This window comes from Chanodichthys erythropterus, chromosome 10, assembly GCF_024489055.1.
Source record: "Chanodichthys erythropterus isolate Z2021 chromosome 10, ASM2448905v1, whole genome shotgun sequence".
Lineage (NCBI taxonomy): Eukaryota > Metazoa > Chordata > Actinopteri > Cypriniformes > Xenocyprididae > Chanodichthys > Chanodichthys erythropterus.
Window position 1 is genome coordinate 46,440,537 of NC_090230.1, and position 14,508 is coordinate 46,455,044.

The 14,508-nt window shown below is 36.4% G+C and overlaps 1 protein-coding gene across 1 annotated transcript; it reads left to right on the forward strand.

Moving 5' to 3' along the window:
- The first annotated feature begins 858 nt into the window (after positions 1 to 858).
- tmem135 (transmembrane protein 135) lies at positions 859 to 12,251 on the forward strand. The gene is made up of 15 exons (XM_067399328.1): positions 859 to 1,040; positions 2,747 to 2,874; positions 3,283 to 3,375; positions 3,814 to 3,847; positions 4,062 to 4,127; positions 4,749 to 4,795; positions 5,296 to 5,337; positions 5,493 to 5,660; positions 6,456 to 6,525; positions 6,752 to 6,919; positions 7,048 to 7,111; positions 7,197 to 7,273; positions 10,142 to 10,240; positions 10,553 to 10,620; positions 10,711 to 12,251. The coding sequence occupies exons 1-15, from the start codon at positions 900 to 902 to the stop codon at positions 10,841 to 10,843; spliced, it is 1,398 nt and encodes a 465-aa protein (XP_067255429.1). The 5' UTR covers positions 859 to 899; the 3' UTR covers positions 10,844 to 12,251.
- The last annotated feature ends 2,257 nt before the right edge of the window (positions 12,252 to 14,508 follow it).

Consider the following 14,508-nt stretch of genomic DNA (forward strand, 5'->3'; position numbering starts at 1 on the left):
TTTTACCTAAAACTTTCAAACCAACTGTAAATTACTCAGAATATTATTGTCTATGATGCACAAGATTTATTTTCCAGATTATTAATCTGGTGTTTCAGTATTAAACCCGTTTAAATCCATTAAACTACAACACCGTTTGGCCTAAAAGTTTTAAACCAACTGTAAATTAATATTATTCTCTATGACGCACAAGGCTTATTTTCCAGATTAATAACCTGGTGTTTTATTTTATTTTATTTATTTTTTTATACTGTACTTAACCCATTTAAATCCATTAAACTACAACACTGTTTGGCCTAAAAGTATCAAACAAACTGCAAATTACTCAGAATATTATTCTTTATGATGCATAAGGCTTATTTACCAGATTAATAATCTTGTGTTTTTTTATATACAGTACTAAACCCATTTAAATCCATTAAACTACAACACTGTTTGGCGTAAAAATATCAAACCAACTCTAAATTACTACTTAATTAAAGATTATGAGGGCACGTAAATAAAAAAAATAAAAAAAATGATGTGAACGCCTAAGTCATTTATAATAAATACTGCAGTATTCCATAAAAATAATAATTGTCCATTTTTTAATTCTGTGGCGTTCAGTAAAACAACTAATTAATGTAACAGTTTATTCTGAAATAATTAAATAATTTATTTATTCAATTATTAAACAAATCAATCAATAAATGTATTTATTTATTTTGTAAAAACTCCATGAAAACACAACACTTATTGTTTAATATATTTCACAATGTCCTTTTACTTTCATACGCTATTATTAATTTATTTATCTGGTTATTTCTCATTATCTCCTCTCCACGGGTGCGCGCGTCCGTCCATCGGGAGCGCTCTTGCCAGAAACTGTGGACGAGCGCTCCCGAAGTGCAGTGCTAAACATGGCTGCTCTCAGCAAGTCCATACCGCATAGCTGCTATGAGATAGGACACACATGGAGTCCTTCATGTACGACCTCCACCCTCCAGGTGACAGCTGGTGCTCTGGAAGTCTCATTCAAGATATATGCTCCTCTGTATCTGGTGAGTGTAATTGCGCGGATCTAACCGTTAATTCGCCCTGGCAAGGGCGCAGTTAGCCTGGCAGCTACAGCAGAGTCCTGCAGGACGATGCGAGGGCCCGAAATAGTTGCTAAGTTATTTAGAAATAAAAACACAAAAGTGTGTCTCAACCTGTCGTGTTTTATATCTATTAGCATTTAAAGTGTTCAGGAAAGGTCGTTAGACTGATGTCATGCTCAGATTAGCAGAGAGAGAGAGAGCTGCTGAATGATACTGATCAAACTGTCAAATGCTCCTTTGCGCAAACTTGTGCAAAACTTTCGCTTTTGTTTCCGCATTTTAGTGTTCTTTGAGTTATGTCGTGAATTAAAATGATGCATGCCTCACTTCATTTAATGAGAAACTTCCTGGTTTGTCTATTAGATTTGCTCAATCATTCTCATTAAACTGAAACTGCAGATTTAAGATGAACTATTACTGTTTACCAAAGCAAAGTTTAGGTTGAGATGTTTTATTTGGCAAGGATGTTCACTGGCTCACATTAAAACTCACCAATAGTTATGTCAGATTCGCGAACGAATAGTTTTTGGAGTTTTGGATCTTTTCAGTGAATCGGTTGAATCGTTCTAGTGAATTTATTACTTCACGTGAAATTTTGACTCCCTTGCTTCTGATTGGTTGATAAAGTGGGGAGGCTGCTATCTATTGGTCCCTATCTCTAAAGACCACACCTAATCCCAATCCTCATAGGGAGAAGCAGAGAGTCATAATAATTCGTTCATGAATTATCTGAACGATTTGTTCACGAATTTCCCCTCTTTAAATGAACTGGTAGTTGGCAACCATTGGTGCTCAGACTCTAATAATTGTGCACAGACAAATCATTTGTGATAAATACTGCAATATTCCGTAAAAATAATTGTCTATTTTGATTTAATGGTGACCTCAGGCCACCTCAGGTGGTTGTTTGTATATTAGTATATATACATCAGTGAATGTTTTCTTGTATTTACTTGGAATGTGATGACTTGGCATAACCGGCTGTCAGTCTTTGTTGATCTGACAGAGGGATCATCATTGTGTCAACTTTGGATGTGACATTTGCTTCCATTGCAAAACTGCAGTTCATAGTGGCGCAACACCTGAACTGTAGGGTTGCAGTACTGGCATTCCAGTCAGTTTCGCAAAAACTATGGCTCAGTCCATCAATAGACAGTAGGACAGTGGTATTTGGGTGACAAACCACAGAGTGTCAGCATGTTACCTACAGAAACCAATGTGTTTGTTTAATGCTCTCACATATGTAATAGTTAATGTCATATGGAAACTATATTCTGTTGTGTCACATAAGCTCTTGCATTATTTTTTCTTTAAAGTTGGCATGAAAGTTGCCAGCTTCTCAAACAAGAAAGAATGTAGGGCGGGACTTGATTTTGTCCATGGGGAATTGATTGAATGGTTGGATCATTGTTGTTTGCTATTGGTCGATCTCATGTGAGTGACCGATTGTACCACCTTTGCGCCAGGAAACACATCATCAGAGAAGAGATGTTGCTGCAAGAGGGAGGGAAAGTTATTTAGATTAAAGAATACGAGGGCATGTCAATAAAAAAAAAATAATGCAAACTCATAAATCATTTATAATAAATACTCCAAATTCCATAAAAAATAAGAATTGTCCATTTTAATTTTATGGTGACTTTAAAAGCTTTTTTTCTGTGTTCCAGATTGCAGCCATTTTAAGAAGAAGGAAAAAGGATTATTACAAGAAAAGGCTGCTTCCTGAGATCCTGCAATCCACGTCTTTCCTGACCGCAAATGGAGGCCTCTACATTGCGTTTTTCTGCATTCTCCGGTAATGTTAACAAAATTCTGCTAAAAAGCTATACTTGGAAACGTTTGCTGTCCCATGTGTACTGTTGTTGGAACAAGAGCTGAAAAGCAACCTTTGAATCCCTCTACTTATCAGCTGTTCAGAGTCTACACACATATTCGTCCAGATAGGATTGTTAAGACCAGTGACACATCACATGAATTATGTAGTGAGATAAACGTTTGGATTTATGACCATTATTCTGCATGACCGGTCAGTTTAATGAAATGTAGTTCACTTGATTGTGTCAATAAATTTAAATCCCTTCTAAATCAGACAAATATTCAGCAGTGATATTATCCTCAGTTGAGAGCACTGTTGTGTAGTTTATGATCATAAATGACCTGCTGTCCTTTCCATTGTTTCCTATCTTTTTGTTCTGTTATTCAGTAAGCTGTTGGGACGTTTCTACTCCTGGTCAGCAGGCTTTGGGGCGGCACTGCCGGCCTCATACATCGCCATACTAATAGAGCGGAAAAGCAGGTTAGCCCTGACGTTTTCCTTTCACGCTGATCAGATTTCCTTTGGCCTTTTTTTCTGTACAAATTTCATGCAAAGTTTAAATCACATTTACACTGAACTTGCATATGGAAATTAGAAGATTAAAGACCCATTCACACAATGGGTGATAAATGTAAAGATAACTATATTATCGTCCACACCAATTGAGCTCTTTAACTCTTTTCCTGCCATTTATGAGACAACGCTTGTTCTGAAAGTGATTTTTGTCATTATTGTCATAGTTGTGGTGTGGATGTTTTTATTCTCATATAATCAGAATGATTATTAAAACTTTATTGTTATCATCCTTGCTGTAAGATCTCCTAATATATGACTCATTGAGTTTTTGTGACATTGTTTTGTGTTATTACAAGTTCACTGTGTGCAGATGTTATGTAATACATCTGTCGTCTTATGCAGGAGAGGACTTCTGACAATTTACATGGCAAACCTGGTAAGACAATTCAGCATCGCATCTCTTCAGTTCCACTGTGTTAAGTCTTCATGACAGTTCTTTCATACTTGTATGACCATTTCCTGGCAGTAGTCAACATTGCATCTGTTATCTGTCACTTATGTTACTTTTTCTGGAAAGCTGTGATAAAAAATGGCCTGTTTCAAGGAACCCTCAGCTGATTTTGATCTTAAGTGCTCTGTGTCATTTCCAGGCAACGGAGACGATTTTTCGGATGGCTGTCACGAGGGGTCTTGTTAAGCCCATGAAACATGGAGAGGTACGTTACAGTTTACGCTACCGTTGAAAAGTTTGAGGTTTGAAGGAATTTTTTTTCTTTTTTTGAAAGAAATTAATACTTTTATTCAGCAAGGATGCATTCAATTGATTAAAAGCGACAGTAAAGAAAGACATTTATAGTGTTAGAAACATTTCTATTTCAAATAAATGTTCTTTTGAACTTTCCATTCATCAAAGAATCCTGAAAAAAATCCCACAAAACTTTTAAACAGCACAATTGTTTTCAACATTAATATTTATAAATATTTCTAAATCAGTATATTAGAATGATTTCTCAAGGATCATGTGACACTGAAGACTGGAGTAATGAAAATTCAGCTTTGCCAGAACAAGAAAAAACAACGTTAAAAAACCCCTTCTATTTTAGTTTTTTTACTGTATAAATGCAGCATTGGAGACTTTTGAAAATCTTACCAACCCCAAATCACTGAATGGCAGTGTATCTGGATTTTTTTACATCATGCAGTGAGATCATTTAGTGCTATTGATACAACAGAACTTTACATGCTGGCAAAAGCATTATTGCTTTGAACTAACCCTGACCTGATCATAAAGTTTCATGTGATGTCTATTTCATATTTTCTTTTTTTTCTCTCCCCAGGTTCTTCTCTTCTGTCTGACTGCATCTCTCTACATGTTTTTCTTCAGGTCAGTTGGTCAGCTTATTGTTATCTCATTTATTTAACACATCATCTCATTAGAAGAGGCTCCAAGACTTGCTGAGGTCCTCCAGGACCAGCAATAAATGGATAGTTCACCCAAAAATGAAAATTCTGTCATCATTTGCTCACCCTCAAGTTGTTCCAAACCTGTATGAATTTCTTTCTTCTGCTGAACACAAAATATTTTAAAGAATTTCAGTAACCAAAGAGTTGATGGACTTCCTTCATATTTTTTTTTAAGTCGATTGGGTCCATCAACTCTTTGCTTGACCATATTCCTCAAAATGTCGTCTTTTGTGTTCAGCAGAAGAAAGAAAGAAAGAAATAAATACAGGTTTTGAACAACTTTAGGGTGTGTAAATGACAGTTTTCATTTTTGGGTGAACTATCCCTTTAAGATGGACAAGCACACTCTTCAGAACATATAAAAAACTAGTTGTTCGATTACAAACATTGACCCTTCAAATTTTCTGGTTTTATCTTTAGATGTAAAGACGGACTGAATGGCTTTGCTTTCTCTGCCTTAAAGTAAGTTTATTTATCGATTTTATATGACTTCTGTACATACTTCTTAAATTCCCAAGAATTTTCTGCTAATCTTAAGGCCCCCCTAGGAAACACCCTGTTCAGAGTATAAAGTCATGTCAGACTGTTAAAGGCGATTATGTGTCTGGCTGTGGCAGATTTATAGTTGGGAAGGAGGAGATCCCGACACACTCTTGCCTGGCCGAGCATGCGTACACACAGGGCTCAGAGAGAGACGCGCAGCCACCGGAGGAGAGACCAGAGCACACGCCTGCCTCCAGGGGGAGCTGCATCAGAGCGTTTACACGGAAACTCCTAGACTCTATGTGAGTGTGAGATAGATGCCTAGAAAACATACATTTCAAACTTTAATTAATTATGTAATTAAACATTTAAAGGTACAGTAAAGAATTTTTCTAGACATAATTACTTAAAGATTTTTAAAGATTATTTAATTCATGGAAATTAAGAGAAAAATGTTTTTAAAGTATTTTTAGAACTGCCAAAAATTAAAAAACATAAACTAATTGTAAATTAAATAACTCTTTTATCAAATGTGATGTTAATATTTATTTATAATCAATTTGATTGTATTGACCACAGTAATAAAATACAAATTAAAACCACATCTGCTTATATATTTAAGGAAATATATGTTATATAAACTACACATACACAATACAATTCAAAAGTTTGGTATTGTTTTTTTTTTTATCTTTTATAATCACCAAGGCTGCATTGATATGACAGATACATTAAAAACAGTATTGTGAAATATTCATAACAATTTAAAATAACCATTTTCTATGTTAATATTTTTTAAAAAGTAATTAATTGCTGTGATGGCAAAGCTGAATTTTCAGCATCATTACTCCAGTCTTCAGTGTCACATGCTAATATGCTGATTTTGAGCTCAAGAAATATTTCTTTAAAAAAATCTTACTGACCACAAATGTATATACATTAATAATGTGCAAAAAAAGGGGTTTTATTTGCCACTTTGTGAGTTAATTTTCGTTTCTGGTTGTTCAACAGTCCGCTTCATTGTCATGTGCGAATGCTCCCCTCCTTCATGACATATTGTGCATTTGCATTCATTGTGCATGTGTTGTCCCCTTTAGATGCAAACATGGACCCAGGCATAGATGTTGCAAACACTATCAAGACAACTGCTTCTCCTACTGTGTTAAAGTAAGAGTCTGAGACCTCCTAACCCACTGTCTTTCAAACCATTCATCTGTTTGTTCTGAGCACATGTGTTTGAACAGGAGAGAGACAGAATGTGAATGCATAAACGAGTAGCGTTTATCTGGGTGAAAGGCTCTGTCGATATAGCAGTGCCCTTTGCTCACTAACTGACAGTTAATCTGGAGAGCAGCTTCTGAGATGCTTGCTTTATTACTTTGTGTTTTTAAAGGGTTTCATCCGGATGTTCAGCGTGGGTTACCTCATTCAGTGCTGTTTGAAGGTTCCATCAGCATTCAGACAGGCCTTCACCAAACCCTCTCGTCTGCTCTGGCTGCTCTACAACAAAGAGAACTTCCAGCTAGGAGCTTTCTTGGGATCTTTTGTCAGTATATACAAGGTACTTCATCTCCACTAAGATCCAGGACTGGTTTTTCCTATGAGACAGCAAGTTTTGTTTCCTTCACCTGTGACGCTTTTTCAGATGTGATTTTTCTCTCTCTTCCTCTCACTTCCATTTTATAAAAGGGCACAAGCTGTTTATTGAGATGGATGCGGAACCTGGACGACGAGCTCCACGCTCTCATAGCAGGTAAACTGTGTTTTGAACCCTTTTTTTTCTTTTGCACAGGTGTTAGATGTTCTCAGCTCACCTTTTTTTCTGTTTATCTTTTCAGGTTTTCTTGCTGGCACGTCAATGTTCTTCTACAAGAGCACTACCATCTCCATGTACCTCTTCTCCAAACTAGTGGAGGTAACGATTCTCTTGCTTTTTAGTGGTTTCAAATGAGTAGGGTTCTCAATCATGCCTCTGGTGTCTGGTTCAGTGTTTGCTGTAGGCTTGAGAGTTCAGAGTTCCCACCTGCCTACATCTGCTATGGGATTTATCTATGGCCCTATTTCCACTTCATCAAGATATGATTTGATCAGGCAGATCACAAGTGGAAGATGCTAAATAAAGGTGTGAACAGGGTGTAAAATGTGACCAGTCACGGAAAGTAGGGACACAAGTCAGTTCTGGGGCATTTTGAGTTATTCACCGATTCTGAAAGTGTAGTCTCCAAGCTTTCCAACGATGTGTAACACATGGAAATCTGATAATATTTGGAGAAGTTGTGGCCATTTGAAGGTAGGCACTCAAAAAAGCCCAAAGGGCAGAAAAATGACCTAAAGATTTTGCAGTTCTCGCCTGTTCTCACCTGTTGAGAGTGACAAAAGGGCTCATTTACATCTCATTTAGATAAGCCATACCCCCTGTAAAGCTGCATGGTTGCATAGCAACGACAGACGCAACGGGAAAAATCGGACCGCATACTATTAATAATAATGATAATGTGCATTGTGCATCTTTTTTGACATTAGGACTTTTTGAACAGGATTCTGTGACAACCGTATTGTCCTGGTTTAGACCTCAGTTAGTGGTTAGACCTGGTTTGAGTCAAAGGATTAAAAAAAATCCTGTACATTAAACTTCAATAAATACTTTTACTTTTGACTTATAACGCACATTTTATGGTTACGGAAACTTTATACTTTTACTTGCGTAGGAATTTAATCTGATACATTTACTATTACATTAGTAAATGCTTGTTAAGAATATTAAGTAGTAACTGGCTAAAATTATTAGCATCACATTCAATTCAAGAATAGTAAGGTTTACATGAGCTAAGTCATTCACACCAGTCAATTCAAGCAGTTGAAGCGTTATTCAAATTAACATGCTAACATCACCATCTAAAAGCCCATTATAGTAATGGTTTTTTTTTGGCAAGTGATACGATGCTAACGATTACAATGAAAACAACAGTCCTGAGCTAGCTAATAACAATAGACACATGAGATAACGTGTAGCCTACGTGTTCTTAGAATGAACACAAAACGACAAACTTTGATGTTTATGGAAACTCAACCCATAAGAAACAGAAAAGATCTTGTTGCCTCCAATGAAATAAGTTGTTCGGGCACACTTTCTCTTTGTCGGGGTCTTTTTTGTGGATGTAACCATCTCCGAAGTTTGCACTATGCGTCTGTTTGCCTCTAAATATCCAATAATTCGCATGTCCTGCCACTCTTTTTCCGCAGCTCAAGAATCCAGCCGTATGTTGTACTTCAAAACATTTTCGGTGTGACGGCCACGGTTCAGCTTGTCTGCGATATTCTTTGCGGCGTCCATCTTCATTAAATTTTGATATCAACTAGAGCTGGCCAGAGCGCTGCATAAATAAGTAGCCACGCTTCCCTTGGAGGGAGGCGGCAATAACAAAAGAAACAAAAGCCAGCGTATCCGATTCTAGTATGGAAATACAAACAGACAATGACACGCCCCTACTGCGAGATAGAATCCCAGAAAAACAAGCCGATTTCAACCTCAAAATGTACGCTTTTAAATAAACCAATACTGCTACCTAAAACACGGAGATGCTTCTTCGTGATCTCAACTAACAGATTCTGCAAAAAAACGAAAATCACCAATTTTGAAAAAAAAAAAACGCTTCTTTCTCAGTTTGCTCAAAATGTTTTGAGCTTGTCCACTTTCGACCACTTCCAGAGGAAGTCAAAACTGCATTTGACTGGATTGCTTTCGTAGTGGAAACATTCAAGTGGTCGAATCTGTCCACTAAAGACGCCTACTGTCCGCCTACTGACCTAATGCGTAAACATTATGGAAAGTGTGCTTGCCAGACGGGATTTAAACTTTGTTGTCTGGAGACCCGAGTTTGGTTTGAATATGAAAATGTACCAAGCACAATGTTCTCTCACCATTCCTGATTTCTAACGCACACTCACCGGCTAATCTTGCAGCTGTCAGAGTAGAATCGAAAGCTGCTGCTCTCCGTATGTTTTTTCGTCACCTCTGGGGCATTCATATGTAAATTGCGCAAGTTTATTTTGTCCATTAGATCGAAAGACATTTTGATCTAATGGACATTTACCCGCCCATAGACCCTCGCCTCGAAGAAATCAGGACAGAAGTGTATTGAAAGTGTTCAAATGTTCAAAATACCATGTGTAAATGGGTATGTGTCTCCCTCGTCCACTTGTGATCCGATCGACCAAAACGCATCTTAATACCAGGGCCTATGTCAATTTATGCAGCGGCAGTTTGTTTGCCTACCTCAAAGCAAATATTCCTTTAATATTTTCTTTCTAAAAAAAAGAAAATTAAGTCATAAATACATTTATTTATTTTTTGTTTGTTTGTCAATAAATTATTATGCAATTAATGAAAGCATTATGTATTAACTATGATGCACTAACGCATGCAAAAAAACTAAAAAATATATAACCAGGACCAGGTTTAATCCTTTGTCAGCACTGAACCTGTATTTCGATATCCTCAATATAAACATTTCCTTTATGATCATAGAAATAGAAATGCTTTTAAAAATGTATTTATTATATTTTGGTCAATAAATTACCATAAAAGATTTATATATTAAATTTGATTTATGAACAACCATGAAAAAACACAAATCATATTTTATACAGTTCATAATAAAGGTTCAATAGATATTTTGGGATTTCAAAAAATAATTTATATACTATTTCTAATATAAAATATTTACATATACAATATATATGTGTGTTTACTCTGTTAATAATCTATTGATTGTCTTTTTAGACGTTGTATTTCAAAGGAATCGAGGCAGGCAGGTTTCCGTACTTCCCTGAGGCTGACACAGTAATCTATGCCATCTCCACTGCCATCTGTTTTCAAGCGGTGAGTTTAAAATATTTTTTCAGATCTACCTAAAAGCACCTTCTGGATACCCAAGGACAGTTTTACGCCAAGGGAAAATACAAACTACATTAAAATGCAGGAGCCATTTGTGCCCATGTAACTTATTGATGACTTAGTCATGAACTAAATGAGAATCAAGTGTGGTTTCAGTTAAGGAAAGACAAAAATAGTGTTGTTAGGTTTTAAATGGCAAGGCTATACATTTGAAAAACCTTCTGGTAACATGCCCATAGTTCATGTGATTTATTTTAAAATAATTTTGTTTAATATGTCCTGGTTGGATCTGATCAGGCGGTTATGGAAGTGCAAAATCTGAGACCATCATACTGGAAGTTTCTACTGCGGTTGACAAAGGGCAGGTGTGTATTAGTGGAAAATCTGATTGATTAATATGTCTTATTATGCATATGAATTCTTGAACACATAAAGTTATTGATTTCTTTGTCCAGGTTTGCTCTGATGAACAGAAAAGTGCTTGATGTTTTCGGGACCGATGCTTCCAGACACTTTGGTGACTTCAGGCCTAAACTTGACCCCAGATATGTGTTGTGTCCCATGGATATGGACGTGCAGCTGGGCTGACAGACCCTTGGGCACCCGTGAGATGTCTTCCCATAGACCAACAATGACACAAAGGCACAGAAAACTCTTGCACACGATCTCTCTATCTTACATTCTCTCGGCCTGGCGCTCAATGTCATTAAATGTGAAGTGAAAGTGTGAAAGCAGTTATATGTTTACGTTGATGTGGATCTGAAACATTTTGCAATGTAATTACCGCAGGAAAGATGCGACCTCTATATACGCACAATATCAGCATCGGTTCATCTGAAGATGATTTGAGGTTCATGGGATAATGGTTACTTATTGGATTCTCAAGGGCAGAACGACAGAGAAGGAATGTGTTCACACTAACTCAGCAATTCCTGAACTATTTGGGATTTGACCTGCTGTTTTATAGTTTGCAGCATTAACTATTCGGCTTTGAGAATATATAATGTCTTAATTCGATTTTTGTTTTGTTTTTAATCTTATTTGTTTAGTTAGGAAAATTCAGACAGTCGTTTACAGCACAATGTCGGCCATCTCAGAATGTGATGCTGGATTATTTTTGGTTACTGTCATTTCAAATCCTACCAAAAACGATCAAATCTGTAATTAACCATAGTCAGGATATGCGGGTTCAGCCATGTAAAAAGATCTCACTGACATCAGGGTTGTGTATGGGCTCTTCTCTGTCTTTAATGTGCTCTTTGTTCTTGTACAGATAGGAAAAAAAATTGAGACCTCGTAAGTAGAGTCTTTTATGGAAAGTGATTAGTACAGAAATTAACATTTACTACCCACCTTTTATTCCAGATTTAATATTCACAATTATTCTTTCATGGGAAAAAGCAGATTAAAACTCATCTTAATGGACTTTCACCTTCATTTTCAGTAGCAGATTTGTTTTTTAATTAACAACAACAATATAGTGTAAAATCTGACAATATAATCACAGTATTGCTGTGTATTTGAAATGTAATTAATGTAAAAAGAAAAAAAGAAAGCCTTATGTCTTTGATGTTTGTATAAAAGCAAAAGCTTTATATTAAAAAAGTTCAGATGAAATAAGGGTTTAAGAGTGTTTTTTTAACTATACTGTATGTATATATTTTAAGCCCTTTTATGTTTATATTATGTCTTATGTCGACCACTGCATTTATTTAATCAAAAATACAGTTAAAAAATAGTAATATTGTGAAATATTACAATTTAAAATAATTGTTTTCTGTTTTAATAAATGTGACCCTGGACCACAAAACCAGTCATAAGGGTCAATGTTTTAGATTTACATATCACGTGAAAGCTGAATAAGCTGAATAAATAAACTTTCCATTGATGTATGGTTTATGATATGACAATATTTGGTCGAGATACAACTGTTTGAAAATCTGGAATCTGATGGTGCAAAAAAAAATTAAAATATTAAGAAAATCACCTTTAAAGTTGTCCAAATGAAGTCCTTAGCAATGCATATCCACTCACAAAAAAATGTTTTTTGATATATTTACAGTAGGAAATTTACAAAATGTCTGTATGGATCATGATCTTTACTTAATATCCTAATGACTTTTGGCATAAAAGTAAAATCGATAATTTTGATCCATACAATGTATTGTTGACTATTGCTACAAACATACCCGTGCGCTTATGACTGGTTTTGTGGTCCAGGGTTACAAATGTAAAAATGTAATCTATTCTGGTGATGACAAAGCTGAATTTTCAGCATGATTGCTGAAATTAAGGATTGTAAGGAAATTGTGACACCAATAATTACTTTTTCTTTTACACAATTTTGTCATTCTGTCCCCCTAAATCTTGATTTGAATTAGTTTGAGTTTGACGGAGATACTATTTATACATTGGAGAAATATATAAAAACGTTTTGTTCAAACGTCCACTTGAGGGCGATGTTATACTCCGTTTAAATCGCTAGTCATCCAATATTTGAATTCATGAGTGCACTCAGTAGTTTACAAACATTTGCAAGACTATTATAGGTGCTTATTTGTAAACAGAGCTTAAAATAGTAATATCTTTATTTCTAGTATTAGACCAACTCAATACCTAAACAAGTTAAGTTTATTTACATCCAAAAACAGACTTTTTAAAATACATTTCTTAAATTATGGCCATAGAGGACAAAATTCAGCAATTGTCCGTCGAGGAGAGGTTCTTCTCATTGTTGCACTTTGCATTCAGTTCACATGATCATGACGCAGCACAAATTGTCTATGAAATGGTTACAAATGGTCTCGCTTTCTCATTGTCTTTGTTTACAGACAAGCATTTGTATCAATGTTTCTCAGGCTTTCCTTTTCTGTCCAGTCTCCATCCCTCCGAGAGACCCAATGTGATACAGAGTCATGTAGAGAGTATCTGTTCATGCCTGCGTATAAGGGAGTTAACAATGATTTATTTGAACTAGCCGTTAAGTGAAAACTCAGAATGCTCAAAAGAGACATTTGACCTCTACATTTATATATTTGCCAGACTATACTGCAAGTTACTGATAAAATAAGCGCCCTGAATACACTGTACGTTTTGGAATCAAACCAATGACCTTGACATTGCTGATGTCATGCTTAGAAGTTGAGCTATAAAATGGCATTCTTCTTTGATAAATGAATGATATTTTCAGCTCCGTTCTGTTGATGGAAAAGGGGTGGAATTAAATGTGAGATGCCTTTATGACTGTCCTTGCCGCATCTTCAAGGAGAAATATTAATTTGATCTCTGATTTCTCATTTTCACAGTCATTTCTTCAGCTGAAGGACAGATATCCATCCAAAACCGTGCCAGCACAAACTTCTAGAGCAAATGGAAGAGCCGTCTTTAATTGTGCCAGTATTTTTGCAGTGACCTTCAGCGTACATGTAGCAAACTTTCTCTTGATTCACGTCCTTCGTGCTGAGATTTCCCACAGGGCCTTTAAAAATAACCGGTTGATCTAGAAGTTTCGGTGAGCACTTTTCAGGTGCTGGCCAATCAATCACTTTCAGCTGTCTCCATGGCAACTGAATCTCATCAAACAGTCTGAAGTACCTCCGAGGATGAGAGTGCGAATGTGTGCGGCCAGAGTGTGTATTTATTGAAAATCATCCCCATACTGTACGTGCAGCAGCTGAGCATTACTCAAAAATGTGCAAAAGCTGCAACGTTTCACCTTACAAGGTTAGTAGAAGGGCTGCAAACTCTCTTTGTCTCAGTTCCCGTGCTGTCTCTCTTCTTCACACTTGTCTGGGACCTGATCCAGATGAATCGAACCCAGGTGCAATGTCAAGCTGTCATGTTTGTTAGAAACCGGTGAGAGTGTGTGCGTGTGTGTGGTTAGCCTCAGATGCGCACCTAATCATGGCATGTCCTTTCTTGCCTCTGCCTCCAGGTTGTCAGGATCCATGGCAGAATGAGGCCACACAAACGCTCTGATCAAAGTGATGCGGTTATGTCTGCTTGCTGTTGTATTGATGTCAGTGAAGTCGTCTTGTGTTGTCGCTACACTTTGGATTGATTCGGCTTGAGACTATTTTACCAGCTATTACAGTCGCAGAAAACCGTATTGAGTGGGACGACTGACCTGCAGGGGCTTTAATATATGGTGGCAGACAAAATCTATAATAAAATCTAATCTACTTAAGCCTATTTTAACACATTTATTAAACGAGACCCGGGATGTTAATGAGTCTGGCAGGTATGGAGTGAAG

Coding starts and splice junctions, on each gene's coding strand:
- tmem135 (XM_067399328.1), top strand. CDS start 900: ATGGCTGCTCTCAGCAAGTCCATACCGCATAGCTGCTATGAGATAGGA. Junction 2,875..3,282: donor GCGTTTTTCTGCATTCTCCG/GTAATGTTAACA, acceptor TCTGTTATTCAG/TAAGCTGTTGGGACGTTTCT. Junction 6,920..7,047: donor CTTTTGTCAGTATATACAAG/GTACTTCATCTC, acceptor ATTTTATAAAAG/GGCACAAGCTGTTTATTGAG.